General features: G+C 53.5%; 1 protein-coding gene across 1 annotated transcript; it reads right to left on the reverse strand.

The window, feature by feature from the left end:
• Positions 1 to 13,200: 13,200 nt before the first annotated feature.
• LOC132388535 (triosephosphate isomerase) lies at positions 13,201 to 25,125 on the reverse strand. Its single transcript, XM_059960903.1, has 6 exons — positions 24,980 to 25,125; positions 22,252 to 22,336; positions 17,435 to 17,567; positions 16,379 to 16,464; positions 16,196 to 16,283; positions 13,201 to 13,499 (listed from the first exon to the last, which is right to left on the reverse strand). Exons 1-6 carry the CDS (start codon positions 25,051 to 25,053, stop codon positions 13,378 to 13,380), a joined length of 588 nt encoding a protein of 195 aa, XP_059816886.1. The 5' UTR covers positions 25,054 to 25,125; the 3' UTR covers positions 13,201 to 13,377.
• Between the last annotated feature and the right edge of the window lie 322 nt (positions 25,126 to 25,447).

The following is a 25,447-nucleotide window of genomic DNA, read 5'->3' on the forward strand; positions in this document are numbered from 1 at the left end:
CATTGGCCTTTTCCAGGCTTTCAACACCCGTACCTTTTCCACATTCTAACTTCCCCCGATCCTCCCAGTTACTCTCTGGGCAGCTCCCACCCGGGGAAGGCGCAACCCTGCGAGCTGAAACAACCTCCTCGGCCCTTTCAGCGGACTCCTTCAAGGCAAGGGTATCCTTTCCATCTAGGACTGCCCTCCTCTCATTATCGGGAAAACCTTTAGAACTCTCAAGTTCTTCAAACAACTCTGCCAAACCAGACAGATCATCCATGTCCAGCTCTGGACCTTTCAACAGCTTTATCTGTTTCTCATCTTTATCTCCTACCTTTAGGACCTTTCTCTTCGCTAAGGGTAGATCTATCTCCTCTCCCTTACCCCCTTTCACTTTACTACTCTTCGTCTTACCACCCTCTAAACCCTCATGGCACAGGGTCGGCAAAGACGTCTCGGCCAAATCAAAACTGGCCAGATTTAAACTGCTCTCATTCACAGCTCTCTCTCTCGACAGGCTGAGAGTAACCGTGCCGGCGAGATGGTCCTTGGGCGCTAGGGACGGGCTGACCAAACCTTACCCCCTGCTAAGTCGTTTCCCAGCAGGATGTCCACGTCAGCTCTCGGGAATTCTGAGGGCACCCCTATTTCAACTGGTCCATACACCAGCTCACAATCCAGAATGACCCATTTAAGGGCACCATTTCTATCCGTTTATTTATTCCTTCCACCTTTACCATGCCCGTTTCCCGACCAAATTCTAGTATCTTACGGCTAACCAGGGATAATTCAGAGCCCGTATCCCTCCAGATTCGTACGGAAACTGGGGTGTCTCCCTCCGTCACAGACACGGTTCCGTGTGACAGACAACTCCCAGAGCCCTCTCGTACTCTGTCTACCCTCGGCTCTCTGGTCGATTTGCTGATTACCACGGCACACCCGATAGGGACTGCGGCTTTCCCTCTTCCTATCTCCTTTCTCGGAGCAAAGCATCGAGATGCAATGTGCCCCTCCTTTCCACAATTAAAACAGGTCAAACCCGGAACCCTCTGGCCGTCTTGCCTTTCCCCCTCAACCTTACCGCTAGCTCCCAGTGGAACCCCTGCCTCACTCGTCGGACTTTCTCGATCGTTCCCACGGTCTCTCTGGGGACCTTTATTCGAGGAAGTCTTTGTCTTGTGGGTTAGGGCATATTCGTCCGCCAACCTGGCAAATTCTGAAATGGACTTATCCAGCTTCTCATTCAAATACATCCGGATCTCCTCCGGAACACAACTTTTAAATTCCTCAATCAAAAGTAACTCCCTGAGACGCCCATAATCCTCGTCCACCCTTTCCGCGGTGCACCAACGGTCCAAGAGCACCCCCTTCTCATGGGCTAGCTCGGTATACGTTTGATTCCACCCCTTCCTTAAATTTCTAAACCTTTGTCTATAGGCCTCAGGTACCAATCCGTAAGTCCGGAGAATGGCCTCCTTTACCTCATCATAATTCTCCGCTCCTCCCTCCCCCAGGGACAAGGCCGCATATGCTCGTTGGGCCTTCCCCTTTAACACACTTTGTAACAACGCCACCCACTGCTCTTTTGGCCACCTCTGATTTACTGCCACCTTTTCAAAAAGCAAGAAATAACTATCAACATCTGTCTCCTCGAACGGGGGCACCAATCTCAACTCCCTACTAACATTAAACCACTCCGCTCGGTCTAACCCTTGATCTCTTCGCTCGTTCTTCATCTTCTCAATTTCCCGGTCATGTTGCCTCTGTTTCTCTTTCTCAGCCCGTTCCTTCTCTTTCTCTTCTGCTTCTAGCTTCTTTAGGTGAATTTCATGCTGTCTTTGCCTTTCCCTCTCTCTCTCTCTCAGCCGCTTCCAGCTCTTTTAACTTAATTTCACGTTCCAACTTCAATTTCTCCACCTCTAACTGAACCGTCCCACTTGATGGTACCTCTTCAGGGATATCTCCCAATACCTCAGCTTCAAACACCTTCTTCCCAATGTAACACTGCGTTATGGCCCTTCGTACCTCCCGCTTTTTCATGGACGACCTCACTTCTGTGAGGTTCAACCCCTTCGCTAAACTTAACAAGTCTGATTTTGTGGCAGCCTCTAGCACCGTCGGGTTTTCCATAAATTCACCCACGTCCATCTTTGCTGGTTTCCCGTCTGGCTACCCGCGTAACCAGATTCAAGTTTTTGATTTACAAGCCCGATTCACTGGCCTCCCAATTTGGTGTCAAATCCCGAGACGAGAACCCCGACTGTTATGAATCCCGTAACTGGATAATTTACCAGCAAAGATAGAGAGGTCCGTTGAAGTCTGATGTCACTATTTTCAAACGTTTTATTCGTAAAGGGACACAAAAGTAGGGTTAATACATACATTCAGATAGTGCACATTGTCAACATTCAATCTAAAGCGTGGGTATAGTAATAATCATCATTAAGAAGTGAGCTCTGCTGATGTCTAGGGGTTAGTAGATTGTCCGTTGGAAATATAAAAGTCACTCTGAAAGTCTGCAGGCCTCAGCCCTTTGAAAATCGCTGGGTTTTACGTGGGGCGACCGAGAGAGAGAGATTGGGGAAGAAGAGAAAGAACTTGCCGAGTCTTGATGAATCTTCCGTGAAATCGGGGGAGCGTTGCTTTCCTCTCCCCGATGTTAGTTAAAAGTGGTTTTCTGTGATTCCAGCCACAAATTCCGATCCCGGAATCTAACACACGTGGCTTCCCGCTGCTGCGGGGTCACTCTCGTATCTTCTGGGTGTGTCTGAGGGGCTGTCCCCCTGAGACCCTCCTTTATACTTCCTCACGGGGTCGCAGGTGTCAATCAGGTTGGGATGATGCAATCTCTCTCTCAACCAGCCCACCTTGCCCGAGGGCTTTTCACGTGGCCTCCATGAGACAATAGTTGCTGTCGCCTTATTCTGTACCCCGGGTGGGATGTGCAATTTTGCACATTTCTCTCTCTCTCTCTCTCCGACTGGGTCTACTGAGCCCACCCCCCCTCAACGGGTGCTCTTGCGATTCTCACAAAGGAGGGGGCCGGGATCATAACACTCCGCAACTGCCTGTGGCAAAAAATTCCACACTCTGGCTAGAGCAATTCCTCCTTATCTCTGTTTGAAAAGTACACCTCTCTATTCAGAGGCTGTGTCCTCTGGTCTTAGGCTCTCCCACCATAGGAAACTTCCTCTGCATATCCACTCTGTCAAGACCTTTCACCATTCGATAGGTTTCAATGAGGTCACTCCTCACTCTTCTGAATACATGCCCAGAGCCATCAAATGCTCTTCAAATGCATTCAATCCCCTTTTGAACCCTCTCCAGTTTCAGCACATCCTTTCTAAGATAAGCAGTCCAAAACTGGTCACAATACTCCAACTGCAGCCTCTCCAGTCCTTCATAAGTTACATTACATCCTTGCTTTTATATTCTGGTCCTCCTGTAATGAATGCTAACATTGCATTGCCTTCCTCACCACAGATTCAACCCGCAACTTAACCTTTAGGGATTCCTGCACAAGGATTCTCAAGTCCCTTACAAGTTTTTGCTTGTATTTTCTCTCCACTTAGAAAATAGTCAACCCTTTCATTTCTTCTACCAAAGTGCATGACCACACACTTCATGGCACTGTATTTCATCTGCCATCTCTTTGCCCATTCTCATAATCTATCCAAGTCCTTTTAGAGTTTATCTACCTCCTCAAAACTACCTGCCCCTCCACCCATCTTCATATCATCTGCAAACCTTTCAACAAAGCCATCAATTCCATCATCTAAATCATTGACATACAGTGTGAAAAGAATCACTTTCAACACAGACCCCTGTGGAACACCACTAGTCACCAGCTGCCAAGCAGAAAAGGTTCCCTTTATTCCCACTCTTCGCCTGATTTTAATCAGCCACTGCTTTGTCCATGCTAGAATCTTTCCTGTATTACCATGGGCTCATAGCTTAAGCAGTCTTAAGTGTGGCACCTTGTCAAAGACCTTCTGAAAATCCAAGTACACAGTATCAATAAATTATCCTTTGTCTATCCTGCTTGTCATTTCTTCAAAGAATTTCAACAGATCTGTCGGGCAAGATTTTCACTTGAGGAAACAATGCTGACTACAGCCTATTCTATGATACTTCCAAGTACTCCTACTCTTCGTGATTTTTATAAATGACCTGGATGAGGAAGTGGAGGAATGGGTTAGTAAATTTGATGATGACACAAAGGTTGGGGGTGTTGTGGATAGTGTAGAGGGCTGTCAGAGGTTACAGCGGGACATCGATAGGATGCAAAACTGGGCTGAGAACTGGCAGATGGAGTTCAACACAGATAAGTGTGAGGTGGTTCATTTTGGGAGGTCAAATATGATGGCAGAATATAGTATTAATGGTAAGACTCTTGGCAATGTGGAGGAGCAGAGGGATTTTGGGGTCCAAGTCCATAGGACACTCAAAGCTGCTACGCAGGTTGACTCTGTGGTTAAAAAGGCATACTTTGGTCTTCATAAATCGTGGGATTGAGTACAAGAGCTGAGAGGTAATGTTAGTCAGACTGTGAATACTTTGCTCAGTTCTGGTCGCCTCACTGCAGGAAGGATGTGGAAACCATAGAAAGGGTGCAGAGGAGATTTACAAGGATGTTGCCTGGATTGGGAAACATGCCTTATGAGAATAGGTTGAGTGAACTCGGCCTTTTCTCCTTGGAGTGACAGAGGTTGAGAGGTGATCTGATAGAGGTATACAAGATGATGAGAGGCATTGATCGTGTGGATAGTCAGAAGCTTTTTCCCCAGGGCTGAAATGGCTAGCATGAGAGGGCAGTTTTAAGGTTCTTGAAAGTAGGTACAGAGGAGATGTCAGGGGTAAGTTTTTTTACGCAGAGAGTGGTGGGTGCGTGGAATGGGGCTGCCGGTGGCGGTCTTTTAAGAGACTCCTGGAGAGTTACATGAAGCTTATAAAAATAGAGGCTATGGGCAATCCTAGGTAATCTCTAAGGTAAGGACATGTTCGGCACAGCGTTGTGGGCCGCAAGGCCTGTATTGTGCTGTAGGTTTCCTATGTTTCTACTATTACTAATGCCTCCACAATCTCTTCAGCCACTTCTTTCAGAACTCTAGGGTGTACACCATCTGGCCCAGGTGACCTATATACCTTCAAACCTTTCAGTTTCCCAAGAACCTTCTGTCTAGTAACTTCACACACTTCGTGGTCCCTGACACCTGGAACTTCCAGCTGGTGTCTTTCATAGCAAAGGCTGATGTAAAATACTCACTCAGTTCACCAGCCATTTCCATGTACCCCATTACTACCTCTTCAGAGTGGTCTGATATCTACTCTGGCCTCTCTTTTACACTTTACATCTGAAGAATCTTTTGGTATTCTCTATAATAGCTTACTTTTATATCCCATCTTTACCTTAATGACATTTTCAGTTGCCTTCTGTTAAGTTTCCCAATCCTTTAACTTCCCACTTCTTTTTTGCTCTATTAAATGCTCTCTCTTTGGCTTTGACAATGATTAACCACAGCTGTGTCATCTTTCCTTTAGAATACTTCTTCCTCTTTGGGATGTACACATCCTGTGCCTTCTGAATTGCTCCCGGAAATTCCAGCCATTGCTGCTCTGTCGTCATCACTACCAGTGTTCTTCTCCAAACAATTCTGACCAGCTCCTCTCTCATGCCTCTGCAATTCCCTTCACTCCACTGTCATACTGACACATCTGACTTCAGCTTCTCCCTCTCAAATTTCAGGGTGAATTTGATCATTTGCTCTTAAGCGTTCTTTTAACTTAAGCTCTCTAAACAATTCCATTGTTCATTGCACAACACCCAATCCAGAATAGTTGATCCTCTAGCCATCTCGTAGGCACTCCAGAAACTCCCCCTCCTGTAATCCAGCACTATCTACCTGCATATTGAAACCCCCATGACTATTGTAACATTTGGCTTGCATTTTCTATCTCCCATCGTAATTTGTTGGCCACATCCTTTTGGGGGTCTGTGTACAACACTCATCAGGATCTTTTTACCCTTGCTCTATCCACGATGATACAACATCTTCTGGCCCTCTAATGATTTGATTTCATTTTTTTTTTACCAACGGAGCAACGCTGCCCTCTCTGCCTTGCCTTTGACACAATGTTTATCTTTGGGCATGGAGCTTCCAGCCGTGACTCGGTGAAGCCTACATCATACCTGCCAATCTGTAACTGCACTGCCATTTCATCTACCTCACTCCGCATACTGTGTGTGCATTCAGATACGCCTTCAGTCTCGCCCTCACCCTTTTCAAATTGCTGCGACTCATCCTTGCTGACTGCAATTTTGCCCTGTCAACAGCCACTCGTCACTACACGTTGGAGAGGTAGCCTCCAACCTGATGGCCTGAACGTTGATTTCTTGAACCTCTGGTATTGTCCCTTCCCGACCATTCTCCATTCCCATTTCTTTCTCGCTCTATCTCCTTACCTGCCCATCAGCTCCTCCCCCACACCTTTCTTCCATAGCCTTCCACCCTCCCCCTCTCACAGTTTCACCCATCACTTGTAATTCTTCCTCTCTTCCCCCACCTTCTCACTCTGATGTTCTTTTGTCCAGTCCCGATGACGGGTCTCAGCCTGAAATTCCAGCTGTTTACTCTTTTTCCCAGATGCTGCCTGGCCTGGCGAGTCCCTCTGGCCTTTTGTGTGTGTCACTACAAGTTGCACCATACCCGGCCTTTCGATTCCGACCTGGCCAACGTCTGCCTCTGAAAGCTCTCCACTAACTGTTCTGGCACTCTGTTCCACACCCCCCCCCAACCCGCCCGGGACTATAGTTTAAACCCTAACCTGCAGCATTAACAAACCTTCTAATTGGGATATTAGTTCCCCCTCCAGTTCAGGTGCAAATCGTCCCCTTTGTACAGGTCAGACATCCCTTGGAAGGGAGCCCAATGATCCAGAAATCTTATACCTTCCCTCTTACACCAACTCTTTCGACATGCATCAAACCGTATAATCTTCCTAGTTCTCACCTCACTGGCACAGGAAGCAATCCTGAGATCACAACCCTGGAGATGCTGCCCTTTAACCTAGCACCTAACTCCCTGTGCAGAACCTCGACCCTCATCCTACCCTGATCACTGGTACCTCAATGGACCATGACTTCTGGCTGTTCACCCTCCCACTTAAGAATGCTGAGCCCTCGCTCTGAGATATCCTGGTCCCTGGGAGGCCACATACCATCTGAAAATATATTTCACCTTCCTGCCACTCAGTCTCCTGCACCCTAGGTTTAACTACCCCTCTGGATGCCCTTTCCATCACCCCCTCAGCCTCCCAGGTGGTCCGGAGCTCCCCCAGTTCCAGCTCCGACTGGTCTGTTAGATGCTGCAGCTGAATCCTGTTCACAGTTGTGGTCGTCACCAACCCCAGAGGTCTCCCTGCCTTCCCACGTCCCTCAAGAGGAGCTTTTAACTCTCCAGCCTGTTGTCTCTACTGTCCCCCGCTGAGCGGTTCTGAAGGGAAAAAGAACTTGAGCTTTTCTTTCTGAGTGAGGCTCCTCTTCACTGAAACCTGAAGACCACCACCTTGACTATGTCCAGCTCAGTGTGCCCCCGCCTCCCTTTGATTTGCTCTTACTCATGAATCCTGAACAACTGGCCGCCGGTCAGTGGCCTCCTTCTGCCTACTATCCATCGGGCAGTGGGCTTGCTTGGTGCCCCCTCCTCTCCAAATTCCCGATATCCTGACTGGCCGCTGGCCGAAGCTCAAAGTCTGACGTGCTTGACAGCCCTGGCCCTGTACTCCCTGGAGTCGAGAAGAGTGAGGGGGGAATCTCATTGCACTATCGAATGTTGGCAGGCCTCAGTGCTTCCTTTCGTGGGGAGGCCGAGGACCACAGGGCACAACCTCAGCACCCCTTTAGCCAGGGGTGGCGATTCTGCAGAAATCATCGCCACAGGCAGCTGTGGAGCTCAAACCACTGGCTATATTTAAAGCAGTTTGTTAGGCTCTCGATTAGTAAGGGTGTTAAAGGCAAGAGGGAGAAGGGCAGGAGAATGGGGCTGACTGGAGTGCAGAGCAGACTCGATGGGCCCAATTCTGTCTCCTTGTCTTATGCTCCGACAGAGATTTGTAAGATCCTGAGGGCCGTTGATAAGATAGATAGCCATAGGATAGGCGAGTGTAAAAATACTGGGAGAGATTTGAAGTGACCGGGTAAAACTTAAATTGCATCCTCCACCGGACTGTGAAACATTTCCCCGCATCTAAAGGCACCTCTCCGTCTCCGCTCCCAACGCCGAGTTCCTCTGGCTCTCTCCCCTCCTGCGGTGCTCTCAGTGCAGCTATTCTGAGTGGTGGTATCGTCCCCAGGGGCCAGGCTGGGGTGGAGGGCTCTGCCCCACATGACTTCTCCCCATCGGTGGGAGAAGTGTCGGTGAAGTATTCCGGGTGGGGAACCACACCGCCTGTCCTGTCCCTCTCACTGGGAGAGGTGGGGATGTGGGAGAAGTGTCGTTGAAGTACTCTGGGTGGGGAACCACACCGCCTGTCCTGTCCCTCTCACTGGGAGAGGTGGGGATGTGGGAGAAGTGTCGGTGAAGTATTCCGGGTGGGGAACCACACCGCCTGTCCTGTCCCTCTCACTGGGAGAGGTGGGGATGTGGGAGAAGTGTCGGTGAAGTATTCCGGGTGGGGAACCACACCGCCTGTCCTGTCCCTCTCACTGGGAGAGGGGGGGATGTGGGAGAAGTGTCGGTGAAGTATTCCGGGTGGGGAACCACACCGCCTGTCCTGTCCCTCTCACTGGGAGAGGGGGGGATGTGGGAGAAGTGTCGGTGAAGTATTCCGGGTGGGGAACCACACCGCCTGTCCTGTCCCTCTCACTGGGAGAGGTGGGGATGTGGGAGAAGTGTCGGTGAAGTATTCCGGGTGGGGAACCACACCGCCTGTCCTGTCCCTCTCACTGGGAGAGGTGGGGATGTGGGAGAAGTGTCGGTGAAGTATTCCGGGTGGGGAACCACACCGCCTGTCCTGTCCCTCTCACTGGGAGAGGTGGGGATGTGGGAGAAGTGTCGGTGAAGTATTCCGGGTGGGGAACCACACCGCCTGTCCTGTCCCTCTCACTGGGAGAGGTGGGGATGTGGGAGAAGTGTCGGTGAAGTACTCTGGGTGGGGAACCACACCGCCTGTCCTGTCCCTCTCACTGGGAGAGGTGGGGATGTGGGAGAAGTGTCGGTGAAGTACTCTGGGTGGGGAACCACACCGCCTGTCCTGTCCCTCTCACTGGGAGAGGTGGGGATGTGGGAGAAGTGTCGGTGAAGTATTCCGGGTGGGGAACCACACCGCCTGTCCTGTCCCTCTCACTGGGAGAGGTGGGGATGTGGGAGAAGTGTCGGTGAAGTACTCTGGGTGGGGAACCACACCGCCTGTCCTGTCCCTCTCACTGGGAGAGGGAGGGATGTGGGAGAAGTGTCGGTGAAGTATTCCGGGTGGGGAACCACACCGCCTGTCCTGTCCCTCTCACTGGGAGAGGTGGGGATGTGGGAGAAGTGTCGAAGTACTCTGGGTGGGGAACCACAGTACATTTTGCCTCTCACTGTAGTTGGCGGAGGGAGGGAGGGAGTGCATGTTGAAATTGTAGGGGGTGGGCTCTGAGCAGCTTTGTCTTGGGTGCTGTCGAACTTGCTGCCAGTCTTTGGAGTGACAGCCGAGAGGCCGGACCTGTGCACAGTGGGAATGTAACGTAGTGGATGTTGGGACCTGGATAACTGGGACAGTCCCTGTGCGGTTGAGTTGTAAAAGGTGGGAAGGCCTGGGAAGTTAACGTGGATGTTGGGACCTGGATAACTGGGACAGTCCCTGTGCGGTTGAGTTGTAGAAGGTGGGAAGGCCTGGGAAGTTAACGTGGACGTTGGGACCTGGATAACTGGGACAGTCCCTGTGCGGTTGAGTTGTAGAAGGTGGGAAGGCCTTGGGATGTGGGGAGTGGGGTGATGAGCCCCTCACCACAGGATCCCCAACGTCGGACCAGCTCCTGTGGCCACGGGGTCTGCAGGGTCGTTCCAGCTGATATTCCGGTCAATGAGGACCCCACGAGAGTGGATACCCCGACAGGTGGTGCATGGGGAGCTGCCAGAGCAGGTCCAGCCCTCCGCTCGGCACTGGGGCAAGGTGGACACGGCGATCAGCCGGAGTGAACGGTCACAGCACCTCCTCCCTCAAGCACAAGGAGCTGTATTCACCGAGAGGTCCCCTCCCTAACGAGCCAATGCACCACCATCACCCCCTCCCCCATGACCACGGGGATAACCTGTGGACTGCCATCAGCAAACCGCCCAGCCCCCAAGGAGTGAGCTCGGTACAGCAACCTGCCCCTCCTGTCACTGAGAGGTTACTGGAAAGATGGTGAGGTTACCTCCCCTCCATGGACTCTACCTACTGCCTCGGTGAATCAAAAACCCCCACCCACGCTCATACCTCCCCCTCCCATCGGGCAGTAGATATAGAAGTCTGATAATTCGTCCCACCAGGCTCAAGGACAGCTTCTACCCCAGTGTTAAAAGAACATTGAGTATGTTCTGTGAGATTCTGATGTAAGAACGTTCCTTAATACGAAAAGCTAAGCACTTGACCTCACAATCTACCTCATTATGACCTCGTACCTGTCTGCCTGCTCGGCACTCTCTCTGTCGCTGTGACACTCTATTCTGCATTCTGTTATTGTTCACCTTGATCTGCCTCAATACACTGTGTAATGATGTGATCTGTGTGAACGATATACAAGACACGATTGTCACTGTATCTCGGTACACATCAACAATAATAAACCAATTCCAATTCTGTTATTGTTTGACCTTGTTCCACCTCAATACACTGTGTAATGATGTGATCTGTGTGAACGATATACAAGACACGATTGTCACTGTATCTCGGTACACGTCAACAATAATAAACCAATTCCAATTCTGATATTGTTTGACCTTGTTCTGCCTCAATACACTGTGTAATGATGTGATCTGTGTGAACAATATACAAGACAAGATTGTCACTGTATCTCGATACACACCAACAATAATAAACCAATTCCAATTCTGTTACTGTTCACCTTGATCTGCCTCAATACACTGTGTAATGATGTGATCTGTGTGAACGATATACAAGACAAGATTGTCACTGTATCTCAGTGCACGTCAACAATAATAAACCAATTCCAATTCTGTTATTGTTTGACCTTGTTCCACCTCAATACACTGTGTAATGATGTGATCTGTGTGAACGATATACAAGACAAGATTGTCACTGTATCTCGATACACACCAAAAATAATAAACCAATTCCAATTCTGTTATTGTTTGACCTTGTTCCACCTCAATACACTGTGTAATGATGTGATCTGTGTGAACGATATACAAGATTGTCACTGTATCTCGGTACATGTCAACAACAATAAACCAATTCCAATTCTGTTATTGTTTGACCTTGTTCTACCTCAATACACTGTGTAATGATGTGATCTGTGTGAACGATATACAAGATTGTCACTGTATCTCGGTACACGTCAACAATAATAAACCAATTCCAATTCTGTTATTGTTTGACCTTGTTCCACCTCAATACACTGTGTAATGATGTGATCTGTGTGAACGATATACAAGACCAGATTGTCTCTGTATCTCGGTACACGTCAACAATAATAAACCAATTCCAATTCTGTTATTGTTTGACCTTGTTCTACCTCAATACACTGTGTAACGATGTGATCTGTGTGAACGATATACAAGATAAGATTGTCACTGTATCTCGGTACACGTCAACAATAATAAACCAATTCCAATTCTGTTATTGTTTGACCTTGTTCCACCTCAATACACTGTGTAATGATGTGATCTGTGTGAACGATATACAAGACAAGATTGTCACTGTATCTCGATACACACCAAAAATAATAAACCAATTCCAATTCTGTTATTGTTTGACCTTGTTCCACCTCAATACACTGTGTAATGATGTGATCTGTGTGAACGATATACAAGATTGTCACTGTATCTCGGTACATGTCAACAACAATAAACCAATTCCAATTCTGTTATTGTTTGACCTTGTTCCACCTCAATACACTGTGTAATGATGTGATCTGTGTGAACGATATACAAGACCAGATTGTCTCTGTATCTCGGTACACGTCAACAATAATAAACCAATTCCAATTCTGTTATTGTTTGACCTTGTTCTGCCTCAATACACTGTGTAATGATGTGATCTGTGTGAACGATATACAAGACAAGATTGTCACTGTATCTCGGTACACGTCAACAATAATAAACCAATTCCAATTCTGTTATTGTTTGACCTTGTTCCACCTCAATACACTGTGTAATGATGTGATCTGTGTGAACGATATACAAGACAAGATTGTCACTGTATCTCAGTGCACGTCAACAATAATAAACCAATTCCAATTCTGTTATTGTTTGACCTTGTTCCACCTCAATACACTGTGTAATGATGTGATCTGTGTGAACGATATACAAGACAAGATTGTCAGTGTATCTCGATACACGTCAACAATAATAAACCAATTCCAATTCTGTTATTGTTTGACCTTGTTCTACCTCAATACACTGTGTAATGATGTGATCTGTGTGAACGATATACAAGACAAGATTGTCACTGTATCTCGGTACACGTCAACAATAATAAACCAATTCCAATTCTGTTATTGTTTGACCTTGTTCCACCTCAATACACTGTGTAATGATGTGATCTGTGTGAACGATATACAAGACAAGATTGTCACTGTATCTCAGTGCACGTCAACAATAATAAACCAATTCCAATTCTGTTATTGTTTGACCTTGTTCCACCTCAATACACTGTGTAATGATGTGATCTGTGTGAACGATATACAAGACAAGATTGTCAGTGTATCTCGGTACATGTCAACAATAAACCGACCTGACAAGGCGCCAGGACACTGAGCACTGCTCTTCTCGTTTTGCAATGCCAGTTTAATTCCTGATTATTTGGGAGCTGGAGGTTTACAGACCGTCATCCAGCACCCTCCCAGATGGTTCCCCCTGCCCCGCTGCCAGGCCTGTGAGCGGTGACAGGAGCGGGTGACCGAATCAAGAATCTCTCCCTCAGTGAACGAGTCTGACACCCCACCCAAGAGTCCTTCCCCCTCCCCCTCTCCATTACCCCAGGGGTGGGGTTAAATAAACACTCAGCAGTCACGTATCGGAGTCTCTACACATTTAAGTGGTGGCGTAACATCACAAGGTCAGAGGGCACACAGGGGTGGGGTCCGCTGCCGGGGAGGCCCCCCTCTGCTCGGCACTCCCCCGGCACAGGGGAGGATCCAGTCTCCCCCGCGGGGGTAGGGCCTGGACGGCGCCGCTGGTCTCAGGTCCTCCTCTACTTCTGCTTCGCTTTGATGATCTCCAGGAACTCGGGTTTGAGCGAAGCCCCACCCACCAGAAATCCGTCCACATCGGGCATCCCGGCCAATTCCTTACATGTGGCCGCTGTCACTGAACCTGTGAGACAGACAGAGGGTTAATGACTCGGTCTGGGAGAGGAGGTGTTCATATACGGGGGGGGGGTTGTTAATGTACCAGCCGGGAGAGGGGTTAAGTAAATTAGTCCATGCCTAACTACTAACTATTTATCTGAGCTCTGACTGCATCCTTCCCATACAGGTACCTATCCGAATTACTTTTAAATAGTGAAATCGAAGCTGAGTCCAGCACTCCGGCATCTTGTAGATCATCAAAACAATGTCCCATCTCCTGTACAACACTTTTATTCATTAAGGCCAATGGGGCAGAAGTTTTCAGTGCAGCCCTATCTACCTGTGGCACTACTTCCGAAGTACCCCGTTCCTCTACCACACTCCTCAGTGCCCGGCCACTCACCCACCCTGTCAGACCCACCCTGGCCCGTCCTACCAAACCACAACACCTTCAGCTCATCTGCTTTCAATCCCGTCTGCCGTCTTTCCATATCGTCAGCGATCCCACTGCGAGCTCTGATCATCCCCCCCTGTCTCCTGTAACCCCAGTGAGGGGCTTTGCCCACCCAGTTGACCCGTCAGTGATCCCACTGTGAGCTCTGATCATCCCCCCCTCTGTCTCCTGTAACCCCAGTGAGGGGCTTTGCCCACCCAGTTGACCCGTCACCGATCCCACTGCGAGCTCTGATCATCCCCCCCTCTGTCTCCTGTAACCCCAGTGAGGGGCTTTGCCCACCCAGTTGACCCGTCAGCGATCCCACTGCGAGCTCTGATCATCCCCCTCTCTGTCTCCTGTAACCCCAGTGAGGGGCTTTGCCCACCCAGTTGACCCGTCACCGATCCCACTGCGAGCTCTGATCATCCCCCCCCCCCCCGTCTCCTGTAACCCCAGTGAGGGGCTTTGCCCACCCAGTTGACCCGTCAGCGAACCCACTGCGAGCTCTGATCATCCCCCCCCCCCCGTCTCCTGTAACCCCAGTGAGGGGCTTTGCCCACCCAGTTGACCCGTCACCGATCCCACTGCGAGCTCTGATCATCCCCCCCTCTGTCTCCTGTAACCCCAGTGAGGGGCTTTGCCCACCCAGTTGACCCGTCACCGATCCCACTGCGAGCTCTGATCATCCCCCCCTCTGTCTCCTGTAACCCCAGTGAGGGGCTTTGCCCACCCAGTTGACCCGTCAGCGATCCCACTGCGAGCTCTGATCATCCCCCTCTCTGTCTCCTGTAACCCCAGTGAGGGGCTTTGCCCACCCAGTTGACCCGTCACCGATCCCACTGCGAGCTCTGATCATCCCCCTCTCTGTCTCCTGTAACCCCAGTGAGGGGCTTTGCCCACCCAGTTGACCCGTCAGCGAACCCACTGCGAGCTCTGATCATCCCCCCCCCCCCGTCTCCTGTAACCCCAGTGAGGGGCTTTGCCCACCCAGTTGACCCGTCAGCGAACCCACTGCGAGCTCTGATCATCCCCCCCCCCCGTCTCCTGTAACCCCAGTGAGGGGCTTTGCCCACCCAGTTGACCCGTCACCGATCCCACTGCGAGCTCTGATCATCCCCCTCTCTGTCTCCTGTAACCCCAGTGAGGGGCTTTGCCCACCCAGTTGACCCGTCACCGATCCCACTGCGAGCTCTGATCATCCCCCCCCCGTCTCCTGTAACCCCAGTGAGGGGCTTTGCCCACCCAGTTGACCCGTCAGCGATCCCACTGCGAGCTCTGATCATCCCCCCCTCTGTCTCCTGTAACCCCAGTGAGGGGCTTTGCCCACCCAGTTGACCCGTCAGCGATCCCACTGCAAGCTCTGATCATCCCCCCCTCTGTCTCCTGTAACCCCAGTGAGGGGCTTTGCCCACCCAGTTAACCCGTCAGCGATCCCACTGCGAGCTCTGATCATCCCCCCCTCTGTCTCCTGTAACCCCAGTGAGGGGCTTTGCCCACCCAGTTGACCCGTCAGCGATCCCACTGCGAGCTCTGATCATCCCCCCCTCTGTCTCCTGTAACCCCAGTGAGGGGCTTTGCCCACCCAGTTGACCCGTCACCGATCCCACTGCGAGCTCTGATCATCCCCCCCCCCCCGTCTCCTGTAACCCCAGTGAGGGGCTTTGCCCACCCAGTTAACCATATTGTCATCCACCCCCTCCATACAGATGGCAAACAAAGAACCCGGCACTCCACTCCACTCCTCACAGGCGATGACAATCTACTCGCACTCTCTGGCATCTCCCACAGAGCCAAGGTCTCATCCAATTTACTTCCTCATCCTGAAAGACCTGAAGTCCAGTGGGGACCGCCTCCACTTTCCTGGCAGCTCCCTCGAAAAACTTAACATTGTGACCCACCACACACACACAGCCCCGCTGACCGTCTCCAGCCAGCCCCTGCCTATCCAAACACTCCTATTTCCAGTCCTTTAGAATACCCTGTCATATCTTTCCCACCACTAACGTCAGGTTCACCAGCTGATACCTGCAGAATACTAGGTATCCTCTAATACCCAGTGTCCCCCACGATGATTGAGGTACCTCTGCTCATGCCCCGGCAATTTCTGCCCTTGCCTCCCACGAGGTCTGACGGAACCCCCTGCCAGACCCCGGGGACTCACCACCTCCTCTGTAATCTGCTGCTTTGCCAGCCTCCCATACACCACCACGTCCATCTCCCGGGTAAATACAGGTGAGGTCTCTCCGGGGCAGAGGGGGACGGGATTGAGGGGGAAACCCACTCACCTCCGTAGATAATGCGGACACTGGAGGCCACGGCCTCGCCCACATTCTCCTTCAGCCACTTCCTCATCTTCTCGTGGATCTCCTGCGCCTGCGGGGGTCAGAGGTGGAAGGTCACCGGACGGACCAGGACTCCCTGCACACCCCCACACCCCGGGTCACCACCCACACGACCCCCTTACTTACCTGCTGAGGAGTGGCCGTCTTGCCGGTTCCAATGGCCCAGACGGGTTCATAGGCGAGAACCACCTTCGACCAGTCCTTCACGTTGGCTGTGGAGCGGAGGGCAGAGGAGTCAGTGCCACTCCACCCAGCGTAGAGTCCCCCCCTCCCACTCACCTCACCCTCTCATTCCCACCGCTGTCCCCCAAGCCCTCCTCCTCCCTCAGTTAACCCACCCCAGACCATCCTGCTTCCAAACACCCCCTGGAGCACTTCCTTCCTCCCACACACCCCACCCTCTCATTCCCACTGCTGTCCCCCAAGCCCTCCCCCTCCCTCAGTTAACCCACCCCAGACACCCCCCCAAGACCATCCTGCTTCCAACCACCCCCTGGAGCACTTCCTTCCTCCCACACACCCCACCCTCTCATTCCCACTGCTGTCCCCCAAGCCCTCCTCCTCCCTCAGTTAACCCACCCCAGACCATCCTGCTTCCAAACACCCCCTGTAGCACCTCCTTCCTCCCACACACCCCACCCTCTCATTCCCACTGCTGTCCCCCAAGCCCTCCCCCTCCCTCAGTTAACCCACCCCAGACACCCCCCCAAGACCATCCTGCTTCCAACCACCCCCTGGAGCACTTCCTTCCTCCCACACACCCCACCCTCTCATTCCCACTGCTGTCCCCCAAGCCCTCCCCCTCCCTCAGTTAACCCACCCCAGACACCCCCCCAAGACCATCCTGCTTCCAACCACCCCCTGTAGCACCTCCTTCCTCCCACACACCCCACCCTCTCATTCCCACCGTTCCCTCCACTCTCCCTGTCAAAGCATCCCAAACTCCGATCCCTCACCTGAATGTCCCCTCCGGTCCAGTGTCTCCCCAGCCCTGTCCCTCCCCAACTTGCCTTAACACTCCCTTTTCCCTAACCCCTCGCCCCAACCCCACTCAACTCCCTCTCGTTGCCACCACCCCTCACCCAGAGTCCCCTCTGCTCCCTTTGTCAAACCATTCCAGACACTTGCCTGATACTCCCCCAACCCACCCCTTCACGCCCTCAGCCCCCCCCCGCCACTCACCGGCAATGACCTTGGTCTGCTCGAACACGACCTTCTCAGTGGAGCCTGCCTCCCTCTCATCCAGCTTCTCCCCCACGCAGGCGATGGCCCCCAGGCCCTCGGCCAGGGCGTGGCTAACCTTCTGTCCAATCAGCTGCAGGGTCCCGGAGGGCAAGGGTCAGCCGGGCAAGCAGGTCACCCCACCCCCGGCCCACACCTCACCTTCCTTCCGCGGGCTGTATCCCGACCTCCCTTCCTTATCGGAACTGTCGTCCCCATCTCCAACCCGCCTGACTCTCGCATCTTCCCTCCCCTTCCGATTTCCTCTCCCCCCACTCCCGGCCCACACCTCACCTTCCTTCCGCGGGCTGTATCCCGACCTCCCTTCCTTATCGGAACTGTCGTCCCCATCTCCAACCCGCCTGACTCTCGCATCTTCCCTCCCCTTCCGATTTCCTCTCCCCCCACCCCCGGCCCACACCTCACCTTCCTTCCGCGGGCTGTATCCCGACCTCCCTTCCTTATCGGAACTGTCGTCCCCATCTCCAACCCGCCTGACTCTCGCATCTTCCCTCCCCTTCCGATTTCCTCTCCCCCCACTCCCGGCCCACACCTCACCTTCCTTCCGCGGGCTGTATCCCGACCTCCCTTCCTTATCGGAACTGTCGTCCCCATCTCCAACCCGCCTGACTCTCGCATCTTCCCTCCCGTTCCGATTTCCTCTCCCACCACCCCCGGCCCACACCTCACCTTCCTTCTGCGGGCTGTATCCCGACCTCCCTTCCTTATCGGAACTGTCGTCCCCATCTCCAACCCGCCTGACTCTCGCATCTTCCCTCCCGTTCCGATTTCCTCTCCCCCCACCCCCGGCCCACACCTCACCTTCCTTCCGCGGACTGTATCCCGACCTCCCTTCCTTATCGGAACTGTCGTCCCCATCTCCAACCCGCCTGACTCTCGCATCTTCCCTCCCCTTCCGATTTCCTCTCCCCCCACTCCCGGCCCACACCTCACCTTCCTTCCGCGGGATGTATCCCGACCTCCCTTCCTTATCGGAACTGTCGTCCCCATCTCCAACCCGCCTGACTCTCGCATCTTCCCTCCCGTTCCGATTTCCTCTGCCCCCACCCCCCGCCCACACCTCACCTTCCTTCCGCGGGCTGTATCCCGACCTCCCTTCCTTATCGGAACTGTCGTCCCCATCTCCAACCCGCCTGACTCTCGCATCTTCCCTCCCGTTCCGATTTCCTCTCCCCCCACCCCCGGCCCACACCTCACCTTCCTTCTGCGGGCTGTATCCCGACCTCCCTTCCTTATCGGAACTGTCGTCCCCATCTCCAACCCGCCTGACTCTCGCATCTTCCCTCCCGTTCCGATTTCCTCTCCCCCCACCCCCGGCCCACAGCTCCCTGAAAGGTCGATAACACCTTCACAAGTCCAGACACTCAAAGCGTGGTGCAGCTTTATGCTCTTCAGTTAGGCTATACTGGACATCCACACTCGGTCCAGGTCACAACCCCCACCATTACATTTTAAAGTTTGCAAGCAAATGCCCGGCTTAGCTTATCCCTTTCGCCTGCACATTGTCCATATCCCTCCACTCCCTACGCATTCACGGGCCACTTAACGCCTCAATCGCATCAGCTGCCTCCCCTGTCCTGGCGCACTATTTTTGCTTTGAAGAGGGTCTGCAGAAAGCTTCCGGGATCGGGGCTGGACAAGTGTCTGGAATTCTCTGCCCAGAGTTTTGCATGGTCAGGGAATTGAGAGAGGAGAGGGAATGCCTTTCGGCTCACCAGAGAGCGCAGGCCAACAACGTTCTTTTGCTGTGCATGCTTCTGTAGCAGGCAACTTCTTTTTTCCGAGGTTGAGTTGCTCGCTCGATGTTCAACCCAGCACAGATGGAGAGTGTGCAAGGGAGCCGGCTGGATTCGAACTCGGGACCTTCCGCCCCAAAGTCCAGAGCCGATGCCACTACGCCACCAGCCGGCGGGGGAATTAAGGAGACGAGTCCATGGCCAGATCAGCCATGATCTTATTGAATGGCAGAACAGGGTCAACGGGCCGGATGGCCGACTCCTGCTAGTTATCACATTCTTAAAATAGTCTTCATTTTCTCTGGAGTGGCCGAGGCTGAGGGGTGATCTGATGGAGGTGAGAAACTTTTTTTATGCAAGGGGCAGAGAGTTGATATCCAGTAGGGGGAGCATTAGTCTTTGAGGGTCTAAACACCAAATATCAGAGGGCAGAGATTTAGGAGGGGCTAATATCGGAGGGCAGAGATTTAGGAGGGGCTAATATCGGAGGGCAGAGATTTAGGAGGGGCTAATATCGGAGGGCAGAGATTTAGGAGGGGCTAATATCGGAGGGCAGAGATTTAGGAGGGGCTAATATCAGAGGGCAGAGATTTAGGAGGGGCTAATATCAGAGGGCAGAGATTTAGGAGGGGCTAATATCAGAGGGCAGAGATTTAGGAGGGGCTAATATCAGAGGGCAGAGATTTAAGGTGAAAGGGTGGGGCAAGGTTTTGCTTTTTTAAACATAGTAAGTGGGGTACATGGAATAGTCTGCCAAGACAGGGGAGGCAGCTGATGTGATTGAGGCATTAAAGAGGCCCGTGAATGTGTAGGGAGTGGAGGGATATGGACAATGTGCAGGCGAAAGGGATAAGCTAAGCCGGGCACTTGCTTGCAAACTTAAGTAGCTGAGCACAACCATCAGCAGGGGGTGCCAAAGGATGTTCCGTGTTCCCCAGCACGGACAGCAATTCGTCCAGGACAATTAAGGTGCCCCCAAGCTGTCCGCATTTGTCCTGCATCAGACATCCTGCTTCACGCGCCAACCTGTCGGCATCATTCAGCACAGTGGCTCACTCCATGTGCCCGCCTCACTGAGTGAAGAATTGCCCATCAGACACCTTCACCTCAACTCTGTACTCTGCTGTCCAACTCATGGGAATGGCAAGGAACCGTTCAGTCCCATCAGAGACCTTCACCTCAACTCTGTACCGTCCGGTTTCCAAAATGTCCCATTCACAGGCAAAATACAGGACCATGCAGGCCTTCACTAGGGTACTAACATCTGAGAGGTGACCACGGACTCCAGGGCTTGAGGAAGAACACTATACTCTCATACCCAAAATGTGGAGGGAACTTCACTCTGTGTCTGACCCCGGGAGTGTATGATGGGACGGTGTGGAGGGAGATTCACTCTGTGTCTGACCCCGGGAGTCTGTGATGGGACGGTGTGGAGGGAGATTCACTCTGTGTCTGACCCCGGCAGTGTGTGATGGGACGGTGTGGATGGAGATTCACTCTGTGTCTGACCCCGGGAGTGTGTAATGGGACGATGTGGAGGTAGATTCACTCTGTGTCTGACCCCGGGAGTATGTGATGGGACGGTGTGCAGAGAGATTCACTCTGTGTCTGACCCCGGGAGTGTGTGATGGGACGGTGTGCAGGGAGATTCACTCTGTGTCTGACCCCGGGAGTATGTGATGGGACGGTGTGCAGGGAGATTCACTCTGTGTCTGACCCCGGGAGTCTGTGATGGGACGGTGTGGAGGGAGATTCACTCTGTGTCTGACCCCGGGAGTGTGTGATGGGATGGTGTGGCGGGAGATTCACTCTGTGTCTGACCCCGGGAGAGTGTGATGGGACGGTGCGGAGGGAGATTCACTCTGTGTCTGACCCCGGGAGAGTGTGATGGGACAGTGTGGAGGGAGATTCACTCTGTGTCTGACTCTGGAAGTGTGTGATGGGATGGTGTGGAGGGAGATTCACTCTGTGTCTGACCCCGGGAGAGTGTGATGGGACAGTGTGGAGGGAGATTCACTCTGTGTCTGACTCTGGGAGTGTGTGATGGGATGGTGTGGCGGGAGATTCACTCTGTGTCTGACCCCGGGAGAGTGTGATGGGACGGTGCGGAGGGAGATTCACTCTGTGTCTGACCCCGGGAGAGTGTGATGGGACAGTGTGGAGGGAGATTCACTCTGTGTCTGACTCTGGGAGTGTGTGATGGGATGGTGTGGAGGGAGATTCACTCTGTGTCTGACCCCGGGAGAGTGTGATGGGACGGAGTGGAGGGAGATTCACTCTGTGTCTGACCCTGGGAGTGTGTGATGGGATGGTGTGGAGGGAGATTCACTCTGTGTCTGACCCCGGGAGTCTGTGATGGGACGGTGTGGAGGGAGATTCACTCTGTGTCTGACCCCGGGAGTGTGTGATGGGACGGTGTGGAGGGAGATTCACTCTGTGTCTGACCCCGGGAGTGAGTGATGGGACGGTGTGGAGGGAGATTCACTCTGTGTCTGACGCCAGGAGTGTGTGATGGGACGGTGTGGAGGGAGATTCACTCTGTGTCTGACCCCGGGAGAGTGTGATGGGACGGTGCGGAGGGAGATTCACTCTGTGTCTGACCCCGGGAGAGTGTGATGGGACAGTGTGGAGGGAGATTCACTCTGTGTCTGACTCTGGGAGTGTGTGATGGGATGGTGTGGAGGGAGATTCACTCTGTGTCTGACCCCGGGAGAGTGTGATGGGACGGAGTGGAGGGAGATTCACTCTGTGTCTGACCCTGGGAGTGTGTGATGGGATGGTGTGGAGGGAGATTCACTCTGTGTCTGACCCCGGGAGTGTGTGATGGGATGGTGAGGAGGGAGATTCACTCTGTGTCTGACCCTGGGAGCGTGTGAGGGGATGGTGTGGAAGGGGTGTCACCGTGACCAATGTGGAGCCCAGCACAGGCTGATTCGAAGGGCTGGAGTGGTATGTGATGCCCTGCTGATGGCCACGCTGGCCGCCAGCCCTCCCCACCGCCGGCGCCTCTCCCTTCCTCACCTCGTCTGACTCTCCAAAGACGTGCCTCCGCTCCGAGTGCCCCAGGACGACCCAGGCCGCTCCACAGTCCTTGATCATGGCGGGGCTGAGGGAGGAATGAGAGGCAGGTGAGGGTAAAGGTGGAGGGAGGGAGGGAGGGAGGGAAGGCCCTAAAATCCTCCCGCCAACGGACACGGTGGGCTTCAGGGACCAGGGTGAGAGCCGGGCGGGGAAAGGTGCCAGAGTGGGTAGAGGGAGCAGACCATTGGGGGGTCCCAAGGTAAGGGTCGCAGGTGCCGCTGGGGTGGGGCAGCGGGTCATAGACGGGTAGTTACCTCTTCATCCTGCAGCCTGCGATTCCCAGGAACACCCTCGAGCGGAGGGGCAGGTTGAAGAGCAAGGAGCCAGGCAGGGTACCGCCTCAGATACAGGGTGCAGGGGCTCGGGTAGGCAGTGGATACAGGAGAGAGGAGACTGTGTGCACTAGCTCAAGGCTGGGGCACTGTGCACTGAACCAAACTCTGAAATTGATAGGGAAACACCAGACAGGACTGTGTGAGCAATGTCAGGAAGAGGAGTCAGTAGATCATGTAGTTCTGAGTTGCAGGAAGTATGGGATACAGAGAGAGATGATGAGAATTAAACTAAGGGAATTGGGGGTGCAGGAATTCACATTAAAAGGGTTGCTGGGCATGGGTCAGAGGGCACAGGTAAGGTACTTTAAGGGGTACAGGGGCTTTTTTTTTAATAGGATATGACGGATAAGCAGGAATAGGGTACTAGGATGGCCAAAGAAGGATAAGGTGTAGATTAGGGTGTGTATGTGTGTGTGCGTGAATGGGTGAAGGGATTCGGAGTGTGTGTCTATCGTCTGACCCACACTCTGGAGCAGAAGGTGGCGGTAATGCAACATTGAGCTGGGTGCCCTCAAACCAGACAGAGAAGAAGTCGAGAGGGACGGTTACCTGACGGAGAGGTAGGGAGGGGGTAGCGGAGTGCGGAGGGACGGTTACCTGATCTCCCCGGTGAAGGGATTCGGAGTGTCAGTCTGACCAGACGGAGAGGTAGGGAGGGGGTAGTGGAGTGCGGAGGGACGGTTACCTGATCTCCCCGGTGAAGGGATTCGGAGTGTCAGTCTGACCAGACGGAGAGGTAGGGAGGGGGTAGTGGAGTGCGGAGGGACGGTTACCTGATCTCCCCGGTGAAGGGATTCGGAGTGTCAGTCTGACCAGACGGAGAGGTAGGGAGGGGGTAGTGGAGTGCGGAGGGACGGTTACCTGATCTCCCCGGTGAAGGGATTCGGAGTGTCAGTCTGACCAGACGGAGAGGTAGGGAGGGGGTAGCGCAGTGCGGAGGGACGGTTACCTGATCTCCCCGGTGAAGGGATTCGGAGTGTCTGACCAGACGGAGAGGTAGGGAGGGGGTAGCGGAGTGCGGAGGGACGGTTACCTGATCTCCCCGGTGAAGGGATTCGGAGTGTCAGTCTGACCAGACGGAGAGGTAGGGAGGGGGTAGTGGAGTGCGGAGGGACGGTTACCTGATCTCCCCGGTGAAGGGATTCGGAGTGTCAGTCTGACCAGACGGAGAGGTAGGGAGGGGGTAGTGGAGTGCGGAGGGACGGTTACCTGATCTCCCCGGTGAAGGGATTCGGAGTGTCAGTCTGACCAGACGGAGAGGTAGGGAGGGGGTAGTGGAGTGCGGAGGGACGGTTACCTGATCTCCCCGGTGAAGGGATTCGGAGTGTCAGTCTGACCTGACGGAGAGGTAGGGAGGGGGTAGTGGAGTGCGGAGGGACGGTTACCTGATCTCCCCGGTGAAGGGATTCGGAGTGTCAGTCTGACCAGACGGAGAGGTAGGGAGGGGGTAGTGGAGTGCGGAGAGACGGTTACCTGATCTCCCCGGTGAAGGGATTCGGAGTGTCAGTCTGACCAGACGGAGAGGTAGGGAGGGGGTAGTGGAGTGCGGAGGGACGGTTACCTGATCTCCCCGGTGAAGGGATTCGGAGTGTCAGTCTGACCAGACGGAGAGGTAGGGAGGGGGTAGCGGAGTGCGGAGGGACGGTTACCTGATCTCCCCGGTGAAGGGATTCGGAGTGTCTGACCAGACGGAGAGGTAGGGAGGCGGTAGCGGAGTGCGGAGGGACGGTTACCTGATCTCCCCGGTGAAGGGATTCGGAGTGTCTGACCAGACGGAGAGGTAGGGAGGGGGTAGCGGAGTGCGGAGGGACGGTTACCTGATCTCCCCGGTGAAGGGATTCGGAGTGTCAGTCTGACCAGACGGAGAGGTAGGGAGGGGGTAGCGGAGTGCGGAGGGACGGTTACCTGATCTCCCCGGTGAAGGGATTCGGAGTGTCTGACCAGACGGAGAGGTAGGGAGGGGGTAGCGGAGTGCGGAGGGACGGTTACCTGATCTCCCCGGTGAAGGGATTCGGAGTGTCTGACCAGACGGAGAGGTAGGGAGGGGGTAGTGGAGTGCGGAGGGACGGTTACCTGATCTCCCCGGTGAAGGGATTCGGAGTGTCTGACCAGACGGAGAGGTAGGGAGGGGGTAGCGGAGTGCGGAGGGACGGTTACCTGATCTCCCCGGTGAAGGGATTCGGAGTGTCAGTCTGACCAGACGGAGAGGTAGGGAGGGGGTAGCGGAGTGCGGAGGGACGGTTACCTGATCTCCCCGGTGAAGGGATTTGGAGTGTCAGTCTGACCAGACGGAGAGGTAGGGAGGGGGTAGCAGAGTGCGGAGGGACGGTTACCTGATCTCCCCGGTGAAGGCCCCGCTCGGCACCTTGTAGCAGTTCTGAGCAGCCACTCCGATCTTGGCGTCCATCACTTCCCGGATGTACTTGAGGTAGATGGAGGGCGGGGCGACCACCACCTCTGGAGGGGAGGAGGGAACAGGGTCATTAGAACAACCCACACTCCCACCCACCCCACTCCCCGAACATACAGACCCACACACTCCCTGTCAGGACCCCCTCCTTACCTGCCCTCACGAAGCCTGCACCTCCCAAAAACCAGTTCCTTCCCACTGCCCTGATTCCCCAGGGGCAGGGGCAGGCACACAACCCCGGCCTCTCTGGCTCCCCACCGCCGGTAAACCCAACACCTCCTTCCAGGTGTCAGATCGAACCTCATCTGCCTCAAACACCCGGCACCTCAAAGTCTGACGGAGGGGTCCTGACGACCCACAGAGACCCCCGTATGGTCTGACCCACATCATC

The sequence above is a fragment of the Hypanus sabinus genome, unplaced genomic scaffold, assembly GCF_030144855.1.
Source record: "Hypanus sabinus isolate sHypSab1 unplaced genomic scaffold, sHypSab1.hap1 scaffold_341, whole genome shotgun sequence".
Taxonomy (NCBI): domain Eukaryota; kingdom Metazoa; phylum Chordata; class Chondrichthyes; order Myliobatiformes; family Dasyatidae; genus Hypanus; species Hypanus sabinus.